This window comes from Canis lupus, chromosome 6 (genome assembly GCF_011100685.1).
Source record: "Canis lupus familiaris isolate Mischka breed German Shepherd chromosome 6, alternate assembly UU_Cfam_GSD_1.0, whole genome shotgun sequence".
NCBI lineage: Eukaryota > Metazoa > Chordata > Mammalia > Carnivora > Canidae > Canis > Canis lupus.
Genome location: NC_049227.1, coordinates 33796079 through 33818567, shown reverse-complemented (window position 1 = coordinate 33818567; position 22489 = coordinate 33796079). Strand labels below are relative to the sequence as shown.

General features: G+C 51.1%; 1 protein-coding gene across 12 annotated transcripts in view; it reads left to right on the top strand.

The window, feature by feature from the left end:
- Positions 1 to 14709: 14709 nt before the first annotated feature.
- Positions 14710 to 22489, top strand: part of METTL22 (methyltransferase like 22) — a 38864-nt gene continuing 31084 nt past the window's right edge. For 9 of the 12 annotated variants that reach the window (XR_005360922.1, XR_005360921.1, XM_038540419.1 and 6 more), the window contains exons 1-3: positions 14710 to 14826; positions 18560 to 18725; positions 19965 to 20318. Coding sequence is in view for 10 of the 12 variants with exons in the window: in XM_038540419.1 (XP_038396347.1) it covers positions 18620 to 18725; positions 19965 to 20318 (460 nt within the window). In the remaining 2 variants the exon portion in view is untranslated. The other 3 variants (XM_038540415.1, XM_038540416.1, XM_038540414.1) reach the window with 3 other exon arrangements.

Here is a 22489-nt window from a genome sequence, read left to right as displayed (position 1 = left end):
GGTTCGGTCCTCAGGAAACAGCCCACCCACTCCATTTCCGACTAGGCTGACTTTTCCTGACACCCCGCCCAGTAGAGCCCCAAGGCTCGGGCCGCTCCCACGCCTCGCCTCGCCTCTCCTAACGGGAGTTATGACGGCCCGGCCCTGTATGTTAGCTGGCATGTTGTCTGTCCCTGCTGCCAGAGTATAAGCTTCATGAGGGTGGGAACGGTTGTCTCTTTTGACCACTGCTAAATAAATAAAGATTTTATTTATTCATGAGAGACACCGAGAGAGAGGCAGAGACACAGGCAGAGGGAGAAGCAGGCTCCCTGCGGGGAGCCCGATGCGGGGCTTGATCCCAGGACTCCGGGATCACGTCCTGGGCTGAAGGCAGATGCTCAACCGCTGAACCCCCCAGGCGCCCCTAGCCACTGCTTTATGCTCAGCTTACAGAACCTTCCTGACACCTCACATGCACTCAACATGTGCTTACTGCATGAAAAAGTACATTTCTTACGACCCGATCTCTATCAATTGTGAAAAACAAACACACAACAGAGGAGACCCAGAGATGTCCTGTTTTCTTGTTTCAGGAAAAAACGGATGAGAGCATATGAGAGCATATTCACCTGCAGAAACATTTGTGTAAGCAAACCACGTATTGGCCTGACCGGCCTGATGCCTTTAGCATTTGAGGTTAGCTGTGGAACCCTAGTCTTCAGTGAAAATCTAAAGAGAGCTGAGGTTTCCTATAAGCATCTATCTTATATATACATAAAGACTCAACCAATGTCTACTCAAGGGGCCAGAAAAGTAAATATTTGAGGCATTCCTGGCCGTATGACCTCATCACAACTGTTCCACTCTGCCACTGTAGCATGAAAGCAGCTGTAAACAGTTGCAAATGAGTGGACCTAGCTGTGTTTCAATAAAATTTTACTTCTCAAAGCAGACAGCCCCACTGGATTTTTGCTGGCTGGTTCTACATGAACTCTTCAGGGATTAAAGAGAAGAATCTGTGCTATAGAGCAACTATTATATATACCAGGTGGCAAAATAACTTGCCCAAAGTCACGTGGCTCATTAGCAAAGGTCAGGACTTGAATCCAAGACTCCAAAGCCCTGGGTTTTGTGGCCACATTGCACTGACTGCACTAGGATGGTTGTTGGTTCCAGTGATCCCCCTCCAGGTCCCTCAGCGCCTGTACACCCCTATCCCCACTGGCATTCCAGCCTCCCCCCACCCCCGCCCTGCGCCTGTGGAAGCCTGCTCATCCCTGACCGCATGCAACCTGCCCCATTTGCCTGCAGCCCTTCCAAGCAGCCCACCCTCCCTGGATCTCCCTCCCATCCACCCGCCCCGACAGCTGTCTTGCTGTTTCCTTCCCCCGGAGCTCAGCGCTGCTCTGTCAGCAACACATTTCCCTACCCGGGAAAGAAGAAATCGAAAACTTTGTTTTTGCACAAGCTGTCCTCTTCGCCTATGGCTAAAATCCCAGAGAACAGGAATAATAACCAAAGTTGTACATAAAGTCGATATATATTGAGCTGGCACATGAGCCGGCAGCTGATTAGGTGCTGGTTAGAAACTGGAGAGGCAGGAGGAAGAATGAAGAGCCATCTCCAGGAGTGGATGGAAGCAAGCACAGACCCTCCTGCAGGAGCATGGAGTTCCCTTAATTCAGCCTGGCAAGGGAAGCGGGGAGACTCCAAAAGATGGGAAGCTTGTAGGAGCTCATCAATGGGAAAGTCACAAGGAAGGGCATTTCGGTGCAAAGGTCTAGAAGGAGAGCATGGTCCTGGTGAAACAGCCAGCAGCCTGGTGTGGCTGGCCACCAGGAGGGAGGGCTGTCTGTGGGCATCTGGGGTTTCAGGCTGCCCAGCACCTCTTCCCCCTTCTACACAGGAGCACCATACTTTCCACTGCACAGTCCTAGTGGGGCTGTCAGTCAAGGTGTCCCACCCCCTCACAGCAAGCTAGACCATTCAGATGCTCCTGTTTCTGGAATTTGCCTCAGGAACACAGAACACAATGAAGGAAAATGCTTGGGGGCATTGGGTTTACTCATTTCTAAGATGATGCCTCGCAGAAGATCCCTTTGCTTCTGTCTTAAATTTTCTGAGCCTCTCCAGCCCCTGTCCCTTTCAAGGCCTGGCTTCTCCAGCTTGTCCTTCCATTTGCTATGAGACCCCCCACATGCATTGTCACACCTTTTAACATCAATTAGCCATTGCTGGTTCCAGGGGCTTCTAACCAGGCCGTCCAAACTGATGCCAAGCTGCATAGGGTCGGGCGGTCATGGGAGATAGTAGAGAAGGGATTGGACGATTGGACTTTAGAGTGATTGAGTCTGGTGTCAGAAATGCAAGGTGGGCAGTTACTGCAGAAATACAGGTGAGCAACAAGGTGGCCTGAACTGTGACAATGACGTTTGGAACCAAGAGGAGGGTTGTGGTCCAGCCCAATGCCAGAGATGTGCATCATTCATTCAATCACAAGCATTTCTCTAGCACCTGGCATTTGCCCACCTGCCTGCTTCTTGGTCATCTGCCACTTGTCTCCTGCAGTAGCTGCACAACAAACTACCCCAGAAGTTGACAGCACAAGTTAATACAATAAGCATTTGTTATCTCCTGTGAGTTGGGAATTTAAGGGAGGCCTCGGGGGTTCTGGCTCTGGACCTGTCTCAAAGCTGCAGCCAGGATGCCAGTTGAGGTTGTAGTCATCTGACGGCTGGACTGGGGCTGGAGAGTCTGCTTCCAAGACGGCTTGGTCACATGGCTAGCAAGTTTCTGATTGCTGCCAGGAAGGCTCAGTTCCTGCCACATGACCTCTCCATGGTTGAGCATCTGCACGACATGGCAGCCAGCTTCCTGGAGCAAGTGATCCCAGACAGAGCAAGCAGGAGCCTGCGATGCCTTCATGACACAGTCTTGGAAGCCACACATCTGCTGCTTTCTATTCGTTATAAGTAAGTCACGAATCTACATGCGAGGCAGGAAGGGAGGCACATCAAAGAATTTATGGACATATTTTAAAATTACCACAAAGTCACAATACTGCTCTTCCTCCACCTGCCATCTCTATGGGATACTCAGGCAACTCAAGCAAATAATAACAAAAGCCCCCATCTGCTGAGTACCTACTATGTCCCAGGACTGTGTTGGCTTACTAGGGCTGCTGTAACAAAGTGCCACAAATTGAGTGGCTTAAACAACAGAAATTTCTTCTCCCACAGTCTGGAGCCTGGGGGTCTGAAATCAAAGTGTTGGCAGGGTGGGTTCCTTCGGAGGCTGGGAGGGATCTGTTCATGCCTCTCCCACTTTCTGGTGGTTTGCTGGCAACCTTTGGCATCCCTTGGTTTCTGCTACATCATCCCAATCTCTGCCATCCTCTATTTGGTATTCTTTCTGTGTGCATGTCTATCTCTTTCTCCAAATCTCCCCTTTTTCTGAGGACACTAGTCATATTGGATTAGGGCCTACTCTCATGACCTCATTTTACTTTGATTATCTCTGTGAAGACTCCCCATCTCCAAACCAAGTTACACTTGGAGGTCCTAGGGTTAGGACTGCGGTATATATTTTTTAAGGAGGACACACAAAAAAAACCTGTGATAGGCTCTGTCCTAATTCCTTATATATTTAAATTTTTTTCTCCTTGGGGCTCCTGGGTGACTCAGTGGGTCAAGCATCTGCCTTTGGCTCAGGTCATGATCTCAGGGTCCTGGGACGGAGCCCCACATCAGGCTCTCTGCTCACCAGGGAGCCTGCTTCTCCCTCTCCCTCTGTGCCTCCCCCTGCTTGTGCTCTCTCTGTGTCAAATAAACCAAATCTTTAAAAAGAAAGAAGACGAGGGGACACAGACATGGAGGCAAATTCCACATGAAGACAGGAGCAGAGACTGGAGGGACGCACACCTGCCAGGAAGCACCCAGGGCGGCCAGTCACCACCGAAGCTGGGAGAGAGGCAGGGAGCAGATCCTTCCGGCAGACTTCAGAGGCCCCCAGGACAGTGAGGGAAGGAATTTCTGCCATATAAGCCACCTAGTCTGAGGTCCTTTCTTGCAACAGCTCCCAGGAAACTCCTCCACTCAACCACAGAGGCTGGATTCCCCTTGAGCCCTCCCATGCCGGCCCTGTTCTGCCTCTCTCTCTCTCTCTCTCTCTCTCTCTCTCTCTCTCTCTCCAGGTTCAATCACATGCATGTGAGTTCTCATCTCTGGGTCTGCTTTCGAGAGAGCCTGACCTAACACAGCTTCAAATTTCTGAAACAATTTGCAGCCAGACTCTCCCCAGGCCAGTCCTCTGGGAGCTGAGTGACTGCAAGCAAGTGACTTCGCATCTCTGACCTGCAAAACAGGGCCAGCCTTGAACCTTCCCCATCAGGGGGCCTGGAGTATGTAAGCACAGGTATGTAAGCCTGGGCTTGGGTGCCATGTTCTGCACTGTGTGGTGGGAGCGGGGTGGGCAGTTCCCCAAGCAAAGCAACTAAACCCCCAGGCAGGCTCTCGAGGCACATTCTGGAAGATGCAGACTCTCCACGAGCCCCTGGCTGCTCGGTGGTGACCAGAATTGGTGTGTGAAGCGTTCCCAAGATAAAAGGAGCTGATGACGAACCATATAATCAAAGTGTATTTGTGAGATGTGAAGGCTCACGAAATATCTTAGGATAAAACAGAGAAAAACGCAAATTGGAGAGAGGGAAAGAAGATAGACCACAAAGGCCGAACAGCCTGCATTGGGACCCTAGAATAACAGTCCCCATTTCTGTCCCCAAGGGTGGTGCTGACATAGGGGGCAGCATTGCAAGGGAGAAAGCATTGAATAATCCTGCCCTCGGTCATCCAGAAAGAAGCCAGAGCTCAGCGAGGTTGCCCACAGTCTCCTGGGCGGGGGGAATCTCAACCCCAGGTCAGCTCCAGTCCAGAGCCTGGACTCCCAGCCCCTGCCTCCCTGATGCTGCCCAAGGTCCCTCCTGACCCTGCTTTTCTCCAGCCTCCAGCCTCTTCCATCTCCACCAAATTCAGCATTTCAAATCACAGGCATTTTTGGAGGTTCCTACTCAATACAGCCATGACCCCCAGAGGAATGATGGTGTCTCACAAACAAACAAGAAAGCGTCCCCATGTGACAAGCAATGGTCATCCATCAGGCCATCATTTTCCTGGATGACTGCCCACCTGCGCAGATTTCAAAGTGTCGCGAGGAAACAGCTAACTACAGCTCAAGCTGGGAGCATCTCTGCAGTTAGTTTTGGTGTATGAATGACGTAATGAAAAAGTACTCTGGTGGCACAGGGAGAGATTTAAATGCACTTCCTCCTAGACAGGGCTGGACAGAGTTTAGAATTTCACCTGCTAGGTGCATCCCTCTACTTGTCCAAGTGAAGTTGAGGCTGTTTGAACAAATTCATGGCATCTTTTTTGCTCCACGTGGGGCCAACACAGCTGAATACAACTGAAAGAGCAGATGTAAAGTTGCTGAGATGGAATCACCCCAATGTCCATCACCGTAGTGTGAATAAATAAATAGCAGTATATATTTTTTAAAGGTTTTATTTATTTACTCATGAGAGACACAGAGACTGAGGCAGAAACAAAGGTAGAGGGAGAAGCAGACTCCCTATGGGGAGCCCGATGCGGAATTCGATCCCAGGACCCCAGGATCACAACCTGAGCCAAAGGCAGATGCTCAATGGCTGAGCCACCCAGGCGTCCATAGCGATATGCTCTTTCCATGAAATATCATGCTGCAGTGAAAATGAGTGCCCTGCCCCACCTATGGCACAGACTAACCTTGAAGCACTGGGCAACAATACTCAAACGCAAAAGAATAGACAGTTTCGTATGAGTGTGTTTTAAGTCCAAGAAGGCAAAACTACACTATACTGAGGGTGTGCATGCACAAGTGGTAAAACTCTAAGGACAAACTAGTAACTGAGCACCTAAGTTACCCTCGTTACCTAAGTTACCTAAGTTACCTTCTGGGGGTTCTGGTAATGCATAGATTTTCACCCGGTAGTAACACGAGTGTTGGCTTTATAACTATTGTACTTTACACGTATGTCACGTGGGTATATCACAGCAATGCTGTATTTCGTAATGGGTTAAGACAGTCCTTATGGGGTTGCAGATGAAAACAACAACGAGGTACCCTTACGCACCTGTTAGAATCGCCAGAATCCAAAGGCTGACAACGCCAAATGCTGGTGAGGATGTGGAGCAAAAAGGAAGCCTCATCTGTTGCTGGTGGGAATGCAAGATGGCAAAGCCACTTTGGAAGACAGTTTGGTGGTATCTCATAGAACTAAACATACTCTCACCAGGTGATCCAACAATCGTGCCCCTTGGTATTCTCTTAAGTGAGTTGAAAACTTAATCGTCATACAAAAACCTGTCTGGAACAGCTTCATTCTTAATTGCCACAACTTGGAAGGAACCAAGATGTGCCTTGGTAGATGGGTGGATAACTAAGCTCTGGTCCATCCACACAATGGAATGTGATCTGTCTCTAAAAAGGGATGAGTTCTCAAACCATGACCAGACATGGAGGAAGCTTAAATGCATATCCCTAAGTGAAGGAAGCCAATCCGAACAGATGGCATGCCATAGGATTTCAACTATATATGACCTTCTGGAAAAGGCAAAACTATGGAGATGGTAAAGAAATCAGTGGCTGCCAGGGGCTAGACCGGAGGGAGGAATATATGAGCAGAGTGCAGAGGATTTCGGGACAGTGAGCACACTGTGTATGACTATGATGATGGACACATGTCATTATGCATGTGTCCAAACCCACAGGATGCACACCACCACCAGGAGTGAAGAACAAGGTGACCTATGGATTTGGGGTGATGATGACGTGTCCCCATGTGTGGTCCTCAGTTGTAACAAATGCGCCCCTCTGCAGAGGGTGTTGAGAGTGGGGGAGGCCCCACGCATGTTGCAGGAGGGGCCTAGGGGCATATGAGAAGTCTCTATAATTCCCCTCAGTTCTGCTGGGAACCTAAACCTGCTCTAACAAAATAAAGTTTGGGATGCCCGGGTGGCTCAGTGGTTGGGCGTCTGCCTTCAGCTTGGGACGTGATGCTGGAATTCCGGGATCGAGTCCCACAGCAGGCTCCCTGTGGGGCCTCTGCCTATGTCTCTGCCTTCCCTCTGTGTCCCTCGTGAATAAATAAATAAAATCTTTTTTAAAAATTTAAAAAAATAAAGTTTATTCATTTTTTTAAAATGTCAGAAACGAAGGAGAGGCGAGGAGGGAAAGGTGTTGGGCCTGTGACCTTACCTCTCCGGCCTCATCTGTAAGATAGGGATAGCAAGCCTTCTGTCCTCGGACCCTGCTACAATGACCAAGAGTGATGCACTATGCAGGATGCCTGGCCTGCCTTCCATTCCTCTGGGATTACCAACCAGGACTTGGCTTTGTGTTCCAGAGTCACTTCCCCTTACAGCTCAAGAAGATCAGCCCATGCCCAGCTCCAAGGAAACAGACATATTTTAAATAAAATGAATTAGAAATCAGATGACAGACCCAAGAGGCTGTTGAGAAGTGGGGGCCCTTCTCTGGGGACATGGCACATTAGCCCCCCTCCCTGACCCTGGCGTGCTCTTGCCGCTCTCGGTGCTCAGAGATGATGTACCCCACCATTGGGGCCCCCGGCGATTACCCCAGGACCTTACAATAAGTGCCAGCCTGCAGCACTGGGATGCCTTGGTTGGGCAGGACCATAACTGGAGGAGGGAGGGAACCCAGCTGGGAAGACATGTGGCTGCTCGGTGTCCGTCACCAACATCCTGGATCCCGGATAACCTAGCGGGAAGAAGAAAAACAGCAGGCTTGTGACGACTGGAAATATTCATTACTCCCCAGACACAGGAGAGAACAGGGCGACTCTGTAAGCTCATCTCTGAGGAGAACGTTTTGATCCAGGTCTAAGTGGATCAGTAAAACCTTTCCTGCTCAACACACACAGGGGGTGGGTAGAGGGTCCACGGCCAGCCTCTCTGAAGTCGGGGTTCCTGATGACTCCAGCCACGTTCCCAGGTTCTCCAGGCTCTCGCTCATTCTGCAACTGCAGGTGCTCAGCATTATAAGGACGACCAGGATGGGGAAGGCCCTGCTCTCATGCAGCTTACATCCTAGCGCAAGAGACAGACGATGAACAAGTAAAAAAATAAGTAACAGAGCATTCCAGAGAGCAACAAGCCTATGCAGAACATAAAACAGGGGTGTGAGGAGAGCCCCTGCCCACCCATCCCCACCTCCCCGGCCCAGGCAGGTGGTAGGGGCAGCACCGAGTGGGCCAGGAGAGCTCTCTGAGCAGGGCGCTTTAGCTTTGGGCCCAGCCCTGAGGAAGCCCATGGAGCCCACAGAGACTGGGCTGGGCACTGGCACCCTGAGCCGCGGCAGGAGCGGAGCCTAGAGGCCCGAGCCAGTTTGGGACTCTCCCGCTAGTCTGCTAATGGAGCATCACCAACAGGGAGGCTTCAGCAACAGGAATGGATTCTCTTGCACTTCTGACCACCCGAAGTCTGCAGTCAAGGTGTCCGCAGGGCTGGTTCCTGCAAGAGGCTCTGACGCAGAGAATGCTCCACGCTCTCTCCCGCCTTCTGGGATCCCCGGCTTGTAGCCACATCCCTCCAATCTCTGCGTCAGTCTTCACAGGGCCTCCTTCTCTCCACGTGCCTTCCTCTTTCCGTAAGGACACTCCCAGGATGGTGGGTGATTTCATCTCAAAAATCCTTACCTAGTTACATCTACGAAGACCCTATTTCCAAATAAGGTCACATTTGGAGGTTCTAGGTGGACAGGAATTTTTGGAGGCTACCATTCAGCCCGCTACACACTGGAAATGGTATGATTTTAACACTGCGGGGGGTCACCTCCAATGAAGGAGGTGAAGATTGGCTAGGTGATCCTCAAACAGTTCGCAAGAACAACAGTAGTAGGCGATATGGATTCATTACCATAGCCCCTCGTCTACCATAGCCCCTCGTCTGCACCATTTCTGTGCTTGCAGGGCCTGACTTTGGACAGGCGGCCCCAGGACATTTTCTCTGGAGTCACTCTGTTCACACACACAGCTGACCAGAAAAGCCAAGGAATTAGCAGCCCCAATCAATGACTGTAGGATTTTGGGATGCCTGGGTGGCTCAATGTTTGAGCATCTGCCTTTGGCTCAGGGCGTGATCCCGGGGTCCTGGGATCGAGTCCCACATCGGGCCCCCCGCAGGCAGCCTGCTTCTCCTTCTGCCTGTGTTTCTGCCTCTCTCTGTGTATGTGTGTGTCTCTCATGAATAAATAAATAAAATCTTAAAAGAAATAAAAAAAAGAAATGACTGTAGGATTTGGTGTACAAATTCCCCGGTGCTCTCACCTCTCAGGTGTAGTAACTCAGAAGCCCATGTTTTACCTAGGTTCCAAGAATTCCCCAACAAGATTAAACTCCAGGGACCTGGAGCCTTTGCACTCAGCTGGAGGGAATGTAAAATGGTGCAGCCACTTTGGAAAACGGGCTGGTTGTCCCTCAAAAAGTTAAATATAGCATTACCATTGGAGCCAGCAGCTCCACTCCTCAGTATGCAGCCAAGAGAAAGGAAAATTTATGTCCATATAAAAACTTTACATGCGTATTCATAGCATCTTTATTCATAATGGGCAAGAAGTAGAAACAACCAAATGCCTATCGACCAGGGAAGGCACAAACAAAATGTGGTCTAACCGTCTAATGAAATGTTATTTTGTAGTTAAAGAGGAATGAAGCAGTGAGCCAAGCTACAACACGGATTAACTTTGAAAATATGCTCGGTTAAGGAAGCCAGACACGAAAGAGTACCTATTGTAAGATTCCATTTCTATGAAATACCCCAGACAGGCAAACCCATAGCCAGAAAGCAGATTAGGGGCTGCCAGGGAAGAGGGCAACTAGGAGTGAATGCTCATGGTTTCACAGTTTATTTCTGGGGTGATGAACACGTTCTGGGATGAGATGGTGGTGACAGCGGGATGGCCCCGTGAATACACTAAATCCACAGATCCGTACACCCGCTCATTGGGGCTGCTGTAACAGCACGCCAAAGAAAGAGTGGTTCATAAGCCATGGAGATTTCCTTCCCAAAGTGCTGGAGGCTGGAAATCCGAGGCTAGAAATCCTCCCGAACCTGCCCCCATCCTATCTTCACCCAAGAACAAACCGCTACATCAATCTGAAGACATCTTTCCAGACCTCTGAGCATTTACATCAGCTGTGTGCATCCTAGAAAAACAAAACCATGTAATATTTGGTGAGCATTTTTTTCTTATATAACTGATATTTATACACTTTGTATGGTCCTGCAATGTGCTTTTTTTTTTTTTTTTAATCTAACAACATGACTTGGTAAAATTAGTGAAATTCAGGGATTCTTCAAAATGCAACGGATGCTATTAGATCACCCCAAGGGGGCAGGAGAGTCATGCCTGGCACCTTCCTCGTGTTCTATTTTTGTTATTCATTCTCAAAACAACACTTCAAGACAGGTATGATTTCAATTCTGGAGAAATTCGAATGATAAGTTCTAGGGAAGTAATAACGTGCCCGACCACCTAGCATGTGGAACGTTCCCCGCGATTCCGAGTGGAAAGGACTGGCCAGCGGCCCCACTGAGGATTCGAACCCAGCGCTGGCGAGCAGGCAGGTCAGCTCGGTGCCTCTGGGCCCAGAACCAGGAACCAGAGAGCCAGGCGATGATCGCTGCGCATTTGCAGCAGGTGTTATTAGAAGCTAGAAGTGGGCAGAAGGCAGGGGGCAGAGTTATAATCGCCTAGGGGAAGAGCTCTCCCTCGGAGGACAAAATCTTCCAGCGCTGATTGAGAAAACACATGAAGCATTCGGTAAACACAGCACCTTTGGCAAGGGGGCTGCTCTGGATGCCCCAGCCAGTCATAATCACCTGACGGCAATTTCCTGCAGCCTGGCTTCTCATCACACATCTGGCAGTGCGTCCGCCGTCCTCTGTCGCATACATGATTTGTCATTAGCCCAGGCGGTGGGGGTAATGTACACGCCGGCAAGTGTGAGCTAGCACTGTAACCCTGGGGTCGCCAAGCCTTGGGAGAGCCACTGGAGGGAGGAGGCATGCAGGAAAGGGCCTTTCACTGAGGCGTCATCCAGCAGGCAGGCTTGGACATCTGGGAGACGGCCTGCCAGCTCCGCCATGCAGAAGCTGGGTGACTCCCAGGAAGGCACTGGGCCTCTCTGAGCCTCCGGGGTGGTCGTGTGGATGGAGGAACTGAACACGAAGGGGACAGCAGAGTGGCTTGTAAATAGCTGAGTGGTGGAATAGGGAGAGACCTCTCCAGACACCTGCAGAGCTCTGCAAAGAAGGGCTGGCTCTCCTCCCCCTTTATTCTGATAGGCTCCTCTCCAGTGGCAAAGGACCTCAGGACCTCAGGACAAAGTGGCATAAACAGTAACCCTTTTGTTATGTTCCTGGATTCTGTGGGTCAGGAATTCAGGCAGGGCACCGTGGGGCTAGCTTCTGTTCTAGGTTGTCTGGGAGCCTCAGCTGGGAGGACCAAGAGGCTGGGTGTGGAAGGGGGGGGGCAGTACTCACAAAGCAGGGGGCTGAAGAGCTGGGTCCAGAGCATCCCTTCCAAGATGCTTTCTATTGTGGGTTGAACGGTGTCTCCCCAAAAGATATGTTTCAGTTCTAACCCTGTACCTGAACACAACCTTATTTGGAGATAGGGTTTTTGCAGATGTAATAAGGTGAAGATAAGGTCATGCTGGGTTAGGTGAACCCTAATACAGTAACCGGTACCCTCACAAAAAGGCAATTTATTTATTTCCTTAAAATATTTTATTTATTTACTTATTTGAGAGAGAGAGAAGGGGATGGAGGGAAAGGGAGAAGCAGGCTTCCCACTGAGCAGGAGCCTGATGTGGGGCTTGATCCCAGGACCCTGAGATCATGACCTGAGCCCAGAGGCTTAGCAGACTGAGCCACCCAGGCGCCCTGAAAAGGCAATTTAAACACATACATACACAGAGGCAGAAATTGGAGTAATGCATCTATAAGCCAAGGACTGCTGAGAGCCATCAGAAGCTACCTCCTTGCCTCTGGAGGTAGTGTGGACCCAATGTTTGTGTCCCCACAAATTCATATGTTGAGACCCCGACCCCCCAGTGAGGACATATTTGAAGACCGAGCCTCTAAGGAAGTAGGTAAGGTTCAATGAGGTCCTAAGGGTGGAGCCTGACTGTGGAGAATTAGCATCCTTGTAAGAAGGGGCACCAGGGAACCTGCTCCCTCTCTCCTTGTACACATGAAGCAGAAGCCAGGTGACAACGCAGAAAAGGCAGCTGCCTGCAACCCAAGGGGAGAGCTCTCACCAGAACCCGACCACGCTGGCACCTCGGGCTTGGAATTCCCAGCCCCCTAACCTGTGAGGAAGTAAATGTCTGCTGTTTAAGCCATGATGTCCATGGTGTTCTGTTATGGCAGCTTGAACCGACTAATACAGAGTCTCTGGAGAGTACAGGGCCGGTGACACTTGATTTCGAACTTCTGGCCTCCAGGACTGTGGGAGAATAAACTCGTGTTGACTTAAGCCATCCCATTTGTGGTAACTTGTTACAGCAGCCATAGGACATTAATACAGTTTCATGGCTCACATTCCCAGGGCCCGGAAGGATGAAGAAGAGATTCACCCAGGGCTGTTGACAAGAATTTATTCTCCCACAGTTCTGGTAAGAAAACTGGTCAGCCACGTGCAAAAAGAATGAAACTGGACCACTTTCTTACACCTCACGCAAAAATAAACTCAGAATGGATTAAAGACCTAAGTGTGAGACCTGAAATCATAAAAATCCTAGAGGAGAACGCAGGCAGTTAACTTCTTCAACATCCACCCTAGCAACTTCTTTCTAGATGTGTCTCACTTGTTTCTGCAAGGGAAGCAAAAGCAAAAATAAACTAGTGGGACTTGATCAAAACAGAAAGCTTCTGCACAGCTAACGGAACAATCAACAAATCTAAAAGGCAGCCTACAGAATGGAAGAACATATTTGCAAATGACATAGCTGAGAAGGGGTTAGGATCCAAAATATATAACGAACTTGTGAAACTCAGCACCCAAAAACCAAATAATCCAAGTCAAAAAAATGGGCAGAGGACACGAACAGACATTTTTCCAAAGAGGACATACAGATGGCCAACAGACACATGACAAGATGCTCGGGGTGATGATTGGGCATCAGGGACATGTAAATCAAAACCACAATGAGATATCACCTCACACCTGTCAGAATGGATAAAATCGGGCAGCCCGGGTGGCTCAGCAGTTTAGCGCCACCTTCGGCCCAGGGCATGATCCTGGAGACCGGGGATTGAACCTGTCGGGCTCCCTGCATGGAGCCTGCTTCTCCCTCTGCCTGTGTCTCTGCCTCTCTCTCTCTCTGTGTGTCTCTCATAAATAAATAAAATCTTTTTTAAAAAATGGATAAAATCAACAATACAAAAACCAGCAGGTGTTGGCGAGGACATGGAGAAAAAGGGACCCTCGTGCATGGCTGGTGGGAACACAAACTGGTGCAGCCACTGTGGAAAACAGTGCAGAGGGTCCTCAAAAAATTAAATAGAACTCCCCTATCATCCAGCAAGAGCACTCCTGGGTATTTACCCAAGGAATACAAGAATACTCCTTCAAAGGGATACACACACACACACACACACCCGTTTCTAGCAGCATTATTTGCAAGAGCCAAGATCCGGAAGCAGCCCAAGGGTCCATCGACTGATGAATGGGTAAAGGTGTGGCACAGACACAGAGTGGAATATCACGCAGCCAGAGAAAAGAATGAAATCTTGCCATTTGCAATGACACGGATGGAGCTACAGTGTGTGATGCCGAGTGAAATTAAGTCAGAGAAAGATAAATACCCTGTGATCTCACTCATGGGCAGCATTTCAGAAACAAAACACACGAGCAAAGGAAAAGCAGAAAGAGACAACCCCAGAAACAGACTGTTAACGATAGAGAACAAACCGATGGCTACCAGAGGGGAGGTGGGGGGAGGAGGAGGATGAGAGAGTATACTTACGATGACAAGAAAATAAAAATAAAATTTAAAAAAATAAAAATTAAAGCTTCTCCCCCAAAAAAACTAAATCATGTGTAAGTATAAATTTAAAAAAAGTAAAAATTAAAGCTTCTCCCCGCCCAAAAAATAAATCACGTGTAAGTATAAGTTTTTAAAAAATAAAAATTAAAGCTTCTCCTCCCCCCAAAATAAATCACGTGCAAGTACAGTTGCCATTTCCTGGGTGCTCGCAGCATGCCGAGGATGATGCTAACTGCTTTCCGAGCATTATTGTGTTTCCCCTTTCCGATTCAGAGAAGCCCAGCATGGGTTGCAGATGTGAACCAGCAGCTTTTTCTCTCCCCAACGCATTCAAAACCTAGTGGGGGAGACGGTAAACAGGTCTTGACAACCAGAGTCACAGGCGCTCTGATGGAGAGAGCTGGAGGAGGGGGAATCCAGGAAGGCTTCCTGGAAGAGGTGACCCCAAGTAGCCTAGCCCCTGGCCCATAGCCTACAGTAGGATCCTCGTGGCCCGACGTGCAGGTCGGTCTGTGCCAAGCCTCGTGAACGGCGAAAGGCGCAAAGTCCCAGGGCTGCAGGTCAAGGCAGGGTACCCGGCCCCGCCCCCCGCGCGGCTCCGCAGGTGGGCGTGGCCACGGCGCGGCGGCGGCGGAGGGGGCGTGGCCGCGCCTGCGCAGACCGCCCACAATGGCGGCCGCCTGAGCCCGGCGGGGAGAGGCCTCGGCCGGACTCCCTCCTGCAGCCCGCGGCGGGTAAGCTCCCGGGACAGGCAGCGGGATGGGGACGGTGCAGGGAGCCTCCTGGCCGCGGCCTGGCCCTGACGCCAGCCCCCACTCGGCCTCGCTGTCCCCTGCCGACCCGGGCCGGTGGGAGACGGGGCCGCGCCGCCTTGCAGGTTTCGGTCCGGGGGTCCAGGCCGCCCCCGGGTCGCGGACCAAGACGGGAGGGCGAGGCCGGAGAGGGACTGCCCTGTGGGCGGCACCGAGGGAGGCGGCGAGACGGGAGGGGTCCCCGCAGCCCCCGACTCCGGGCGCCGAGTCTGCGCAGGGCTCCCGCGCCCCGGGCCGCCGCCCCTCCGCCGCCCCGACCTCCCTCGCACCTGCCCCGCCGCAGCCCGTTCCCCGCCGCAGCCCCGCCCCGCCCCGCCGCAGCACCTGCCCCGCCGCTGCCCATTCCCCGCCTTAGCCCCGCCCCGCGTCGGCTCCTGCCCCGTGTTAGCCCCGCCCCGCGGCAGCCCCGCCCCGCGGCAGCATCCTGCCCAGCCTCAGCCCCCGCCCGGTGTGAGCCCGTCGCAGACGTGCGCCCAGGGCCGCGTTGGTGAATGCGTGAGTTGACCGACACCTGGCAAAGGGAAAGCCTGGGAGGCCGGGAGGTCTTCTAATCCACAAATAGGAGACCCTGACTGGGGGGCCCGAGGGGAGAAAGGATGAGCCTGGCCCCCGACAGCCTTGGAGAGGCGAGCTGCTGCGGGATGAGCCTCAGCCCCAGGGAGGCCCATCTGCAGGCTGGGGGTCCATTCCCCCCCTCTCCAGAGGCGCCCGGACTGAAGCCATCCAACTGTAGCATTCCCAGAGACTCTGAGTCAGCTGTTCCTAAGTAGAAACACTGGCTCTTCTTGCCTTTTTCCACCCTCCAGCACACTCTCCAATAGTAATTACTTTTTTTTTTTATTTTTGTTTATTCATGAGGGACACAGAGAAAGGCAGAGACACAAGCAGAGGGAGATGCAGGCTCCACGCAGGGAGCCCAACGTGGGACTCAATCCCGGGTCTCCAGGATCATGCCCTGAGCCAAAGGCAGGAGCCCAACCGCTTAGCCACCCAGGCATCCCTAGTAATTACTATTGCTGCAACAATTGACACTTACTGTCGTTACATGTTGGCCGTTTAACTCTGTCCTGAACCCTAAAACCGATGGTCTCATTTAATCTTCATACAGGCGGGGGGGGGGGGGGGGCAGGTAGGTACAAGACACTACTGTTCCCAGATAACTGGTCCTAGGAGAAGGCCTCTAAAGGGATCCCACTTCCTGGTTCTCAGTCGTAGGGTACATTTCTGGGAAGCCCAGGTAGTTTGAATTTTAAAACTAAAAATTCAACCAGAAATGAAGAATTTGAGTTTGATTTTTTTTTTGTCTATGTTTAAAAAGAGTTAGTGTCGAATTATAATATTATGCTCCTTCGTGGGATGTGATTTTTCCAACGAAATTGCACTATAGCAAGGAACAGCAAGCGTCCTTTGGTTGTGTTTGACTTTCAGAGCATCGTCACAGAGGATCTTTTTTTTTTCTTCTTCTTCCAAAACTGTATGTGGAAGTCCTCAGGATATCTTTCAGCCCTGGGAGAGCCACATCTACCTTTGAGACATTTATTCCTGTCTTTGGATCCAGCCTAACTGTTCCAGACCACATTGGTTGAGGGCTTTTGCCTGAGGAAGGAGCATTTCTCCTCCATCACTTTCACTGGCACTGTGAAATCCTACATCATTTTACTAGATTCACAACATCACTTCTCAATCCACTTACTTTGTGCCGGCTTCTGGTGTCAAGTGAGAAAGCCAGCATGGAGGCTGATTTAACAAGGGATCAGCTTTTCCACAAAAATTTTTTGTGGGGGGACACCTTTGGCTTCCCCATGGCACATCCTTAAAGGTAGGAACTCTAATTAGGTGCGCTCAGACTGTGAGGACAGCCCAGGTTACCGTAATCCCACTTTCCAATTGAAGAAATATAGGCCCGAGAGGTTTCGTGCCATGCCTAGGACACACGGCTAGTGCATGCACCTACCCAGGTAGGAACAGCTCCTGTAGAAGGTCAGGGGTTATCAGCAGGTTTGGGCCAAACGCGCCTGAAACCAGCCCAAGACAAGGAGTTAACAACTGCTGTGGGGCCACAGACTCTGCTCAGTTCTTTATGCCCCGGGAACCCTGTAAGGTGAGAATATAGCCTAGAGGTGAAGAAACAGGTCAAGAGAGGTGAAGTGATGTCCCCCAGGTCACATGGCGACGATTCAGAAACGGGTTTACACCCACTCCGCCAGCATCCCAGCCCATGGCTGTGTGTTGCTGCCATGCAGTGAGGCAGACGTTTAGTTGCAGAGGGAGCCTTCCTGTTTTGACCCCTTTGCCTCAGAGGTAGTTTCCGCAGCCGTTGGCTGTGTCACCTGCATAATCTCTCACATCTGTACCTCACGGGTACAGTGATTCCCTTGGCTGCTTTATCTTTGAATCTCCGCTTGGTGGCTCATTCTCTTTCTAATTTAAAAAGAATGCTTTAGGGGCATCTGGGTGGCTAAGTCGGTTGGGTGTCTGCCTTCAGCTTGGGTCATGGTTCCAGGGTCCCGGGATCAAGCTCCATGTCAGGCTCCCTGCTTGGCATGGAGTCTACTTCTCCTTCTCCCTCTGCTGCTCCCCCTGCTTGTGCTCGCTCTCTCTCTCCGCCCCCCCCCCATCAAATAAATAAGTAAAAACTTATTTAAAAAAAAAAAAAAGAATGCTTTAGAGCAACAAGGGTATTTGGGCAGTTGAAGTCAACTTCTAGAATTAAAAAAAAAAAAAAAAAAAAAAAACCTAAAGGAGAAATAACTAAATGCAAAGCGTAAATTGTGATTGAATACTGTTTTAGGAAAAGCCAGCTATAAAAGCATGAGAAATGGAGAAAGTTGGCTATGGACAGGGTTGGGGTTTTAAATGGTACAAAGAAATCTTAGGTTATCTTAGATCTGCTACTGATCTTGTGGTTATATGACAGCATGTCTTAAGAGAAAGACAGTATGGGGCACCTGGGCTCAGTCGGTTTAGCGGCTGCCTCCGGCTCAGGTCATGATCTGGGAGTTCCAGGATGGAGTCCTGCATCGGGCTCCCTGCTCGGTAGGAGTCTGTTTCTCTCTCTGCCCCTCACCCCACTCATGCTCTCTCTCTCATTCTCTCTGTGTCTCTCAAATAAATAAACAAAATATTTAAAAAGGGGGAAAGAAACTGTAGAGAAATTTAGAGATAAAATGTGTCTAGAATTTCCTTTTGGTTCAAGGGAGCAAAAACCCAGGTAGACAGATCAATTGACCCCATATGACAAGGTGTTGATGACCACTGGATCTAAGCAGTGGGTATATAACAGTTTATTTTGTTATGCCCTCAACTTTCTTGTCTCTTTGAAAATTGTCAAATGCAAAAAGTAGGAAAAAATTAAAAGTGAAGGAAAACTTTATCAGTATAAATGGAAATCTGGATCCTTTGCCATAAATAAAAGACTCCTGTGAAACTGAACACACTGTAAACAGAATAACACAATTCTAGCTGGATTCTTTTCCCTTGCAAAGCCTCCGAGACTTTCTCCTTTGAAAGAAAGGAGAGAATCCTTGAAAAATTGAGAGAATCAGAAAAGGGAAGCATCTTCCCCCAGAGAAAGTTATTTACTACCGGGTTGGAGAGTATTTACACTGCTCCCCTTTGGGACCTGCTGTCCTGAGGACTTGATCTTGCCTTCCAGGTGCTGCTGTCCCATGATTAACGTGGAGCCCGGCCATGGTAGCTGGCCCCTACCCCAGCCATGGACGAGGTTACGTTCAGAAGTGACACTGTGCTCTCAGATGTCCACCTCTACACCCCAAACCACAGGCACCTCATGGTGCGGCTGAATGGCATGGGGCAGCCCGGTAAGGTCCTGCAAGTGTGCAGAGGGGCCCAGCACCCTGTGGATCTGTTTTGTTTTCTACTTTCTCATATTCTTCTTTGGGGGGAAAAGATCAGCAAGTTTACATTGTTCAGCTGCTACTCTTGTTGGGTTGAGTAAACACCTGTGCTTTCCTGAGCACCTACTCTGTGTAGGGTGCGGGGAAGTGGATGGCAGTGGTGGGCAGGACCTGCTGGGAGTGAGAAGGGAACAAGCCAAGCCCTGCCCTTGGGGAGCCTGTTGCCCAGTTTGGGCTCCTTTTGCCCCACCCCAATTCAGGCCCCTCTGTCACTTGGCTGGATGCCTCCAGCTCCTCCCACCAGGGCTCCTTGGCTCTGCTCTGCACACCTTCCCCTACTCATCTCCCCAGCATCCAAGGGGATCTTTTAGAAATGTGACTCACATCAGCGCCCTGATTGAGACCCTCTGGTGTCTCCCTCTTGCTATTAGAATAAAATTGGACTCTTCACCCTGGCCTGTGAGCCCAGGCTGACCCAGTGTGTTCACACTTGCCTTTCTGTGCTCTGTTCTGTCCCTCACACACTGCATGCACTTCTTCCCTTCCAGCCCTGACTCCACATGTCTCCTCACACGGGCCCTCCCCAGCTTTGACACCCTGTTTCCACTTGTGATGTGATTAATACTCCTCTTTCCCTCATGTCCCAGTCTGGGCCCTGAATTCAGAAGCCTGAGATTCATGGATGGATCATTGCCCAGCCTGGGTCAGATAGCCAGGGGAGAGGGGGACTGCAGCCCAGGTCTATCCCCTCAATCCCTTGTACCTCCGCCTCCAGCCCACCTGTCTGGAACACATACTTGTCCCAGTAACTTTCCAGCCACAGATGGGGGAGGCGGCATGGTGTCCTTGTCCTGTCCTCTGGGCTGGGTCTGTGTCTTACCTTGGCCGTGTCAGAAGCTGTGTGGCCTCGTCAGCTCCTTTCATCCCCCCAAGCCTCTGTGTCCACGTTCATAGGGTGGAGCTGGCACCACTGTCTTCATAGCGCAGGAAGGGTTAGGGTGATGGAGGCCGAGCACTTTCTCTATAGATGCTCGTCAAATGCTAGCTGCTCTCAGTGAGTGGCCCCAGCTTCTCGGCTGAGTCAAACGGGCTTTTTCTGTGGGCATTACTATGCCTGGCCTTTAGAACTCTGTCCCAGTGGAGATCTGGATTTTCTGCAGGGAGGAGACAGCCCGGAGATACCGTGTTCGTCTTGCCTTTCAGTTTTCCTGTCCCAGTTCAAGCTTCTGTGGAACCGAGACTCTCAGACAGACTCAGGGGCAGAGGGCGGCAGTCATGGCACGGTTCCCGCCGAGGACACGCCCCCACGTGGGTCGGGCAGTGCCAAGCCCCCTCTGGGGAGTGGCTGCAGGATTGACACTGGCCAGGAGGGTGTGGGAGCTCAGCTGGACGAGGACGGGGATTTGGACGTCAAGAGGAGACCCCGGGCTGCTACGGACCCCAAACCAGCAGGGCTTCCAAGAGACAAGGTACATCCCACGATTCTAACGCAGGAGGAAGATGACCCCCTGGCAGACGAAGCACAAGAGAGCAGCCCCCACGATATCATCAGAATAGGTAAGTACAGGCAGGCTGTGTTCTAGGCCATTCCATTGGGGGTGGTGCGGAACTCACTCCAGAACCCTACTCTGTGTCTTTCATGGATTACCTCTCTTCCTCACGGCCTTTCCAGGGATGAGCGTCCCCATTTCACAGAGGCAGGAGCTGCAGCTCAGAGAGGTTGAGGAACATGCCCCAGGTCACACAGCCAGTCAGTGGCAGAGTGGCGATTTGCACCCGGGTTTGCCTGACACCGCAGCCTATGTTTGTATGTCACGTGATCAGACCATTGGAACGTTCTGTCCTGGGGCGGGGAGGTGGAGGGGGCATGATGACTCTTTTCACTCTCAGCCTTCACTTGATTAGCTTCGCTGAGCAGGGAATGGCAGACTTGGGTATTCTATACCGAGGGCTTGGTCTCTGGTGTGTGTGTGTGTGTTTGGCGTCCTGGGAATTTACCTTCCTGACCTTCCTGCAGGCTGAGAACAAAGTCCCACAGCAGAGGGCCAGGGTATGGCCAGGTTCCTGGCCTGTCCATATCACAGACCTCGTGCTGAGGCCCTTCCTTCAGCATGCTGTCACTCCTGCCCGGCCTGAGGGAGCCAAGAGGCAATTAAATGCTCAAGCTCCAGGGATAACCCCGGTTGTGCCGTCCCCGCTGGAAGGTGTGATGTGAGGGACCAGATCTTGGACTCTGGCGCCCTGCAGATCTGGGCTTCAACCCACTCCACCCCTCACGAGCCAGGTGACCTTTGACCCACAGAGCCTGTCCCGTGTTTGCACCCATAAATGGGGTACAGAATACTGCTCTCTGGTGATCATTCGGTAAATAACGCCCAGTATGTGCCTGTACCGAGCCTGATACAGAGTCGACCCCAAGCAGATGTCTGTCTCCTGACAACCATTTTCCTCTGACCCCATAGACCAGGCCATTGTTTTCAGGTTATGGACCCATCTAAGGAGCCGATTAAAAAACACCCGGAGGGGAGGGGCGCCTGGGTGGCTCAACCAGTTGAGTGTCTGACCCTGGATCTCAGCTCAGGTCTTGGGTGAGTTCAAGCCCCATGTTAGGCATGGAGTCTGCTGTAAGAAAACAAAACCCAGAGGGGAGGAGGATGTTTTTTTCCAAATCATTTGAGAGAATTGTCAAAAACCCTATAAAGGTTTTCCATGGACCTTCTAGGAATCCATAGATCCAAGGTTCAAAATAAATTATGATCATTTCCTGGAGAAAAGACAAAGAAACTGAGACCCAAACAGAAGAGAAAGAGGCAGGGTTGGAACTCAGATTCTGAGTCCTGTGCCTCTTCCCTTGACTCAGTGAATTGGGTAAGTCCCTTAATCACTCAGGACTCAGTTTCCTTGTCTGTAAAATAGGTATAACTACTTCCAGTTATAAAGAACAAAGAGATGGCTCCCATAGAGCTTTAGCACAGTGCCTGGCACATAGTAGCTATTCAGTCAGTGTGATCTGCTGTCAGCTTTAGTCCCTGGGGTCTGCTCTAAGTGAGGAGACAAGATACTGGATGAGAGAGAGTGGGGTCCCTGCAGGTCCAAAGACCCTATCCTGATGGGAGCAGGATACAGACCAGACTCTTAAACAATCTTCCTCACCCGGTTTGCTAAGCTTGGTCTCTCACGGGTATAATCCTGAGGCTGGGAGGAGGCCCACCCAGGGGATGGTGCATGGTGGGGTGCAGAGACTGGGGAAGGGGCCGGCTGGGGCAGCCGACACCGAGGGTCTGGAGCAGGGCTGGAGAAGCAAGGACCCTGAGGAAGCCTCTTCACTGCCTGCTCTCTGCTGCAGGAGCCTTCACCACGACAGGCAGGTCCTCCCCACCCCCAATGCTCCATGGGCACCCTTTCAGGTCCCACTCTACGCCTGCCACTTCCCAGCTCTGCCCACAGGCCACCTGCACCACCTCCGTCAGCCTTATTTCCTCACCTGTGAGGTAACACTCAAGCCTGTTTCACTGGTGGTTTTGAGGATTAAATGACAGGTTAGGGGATCCCTGGGTGGTGCAGCGGTTTGGCGCCTGCCTTTGGCCCAGGGCGCGATCCTGGAGACCCGGGATCGAATCCCACATCAGGCTCCCGGTGCATGGAGTCTGCCCCTCTCTCTCTCTCTCTCTCTCTCTCTCTCTCTGTGACTATCATAAATAAATTTAAAAAAAAAAAAATTTAAAATA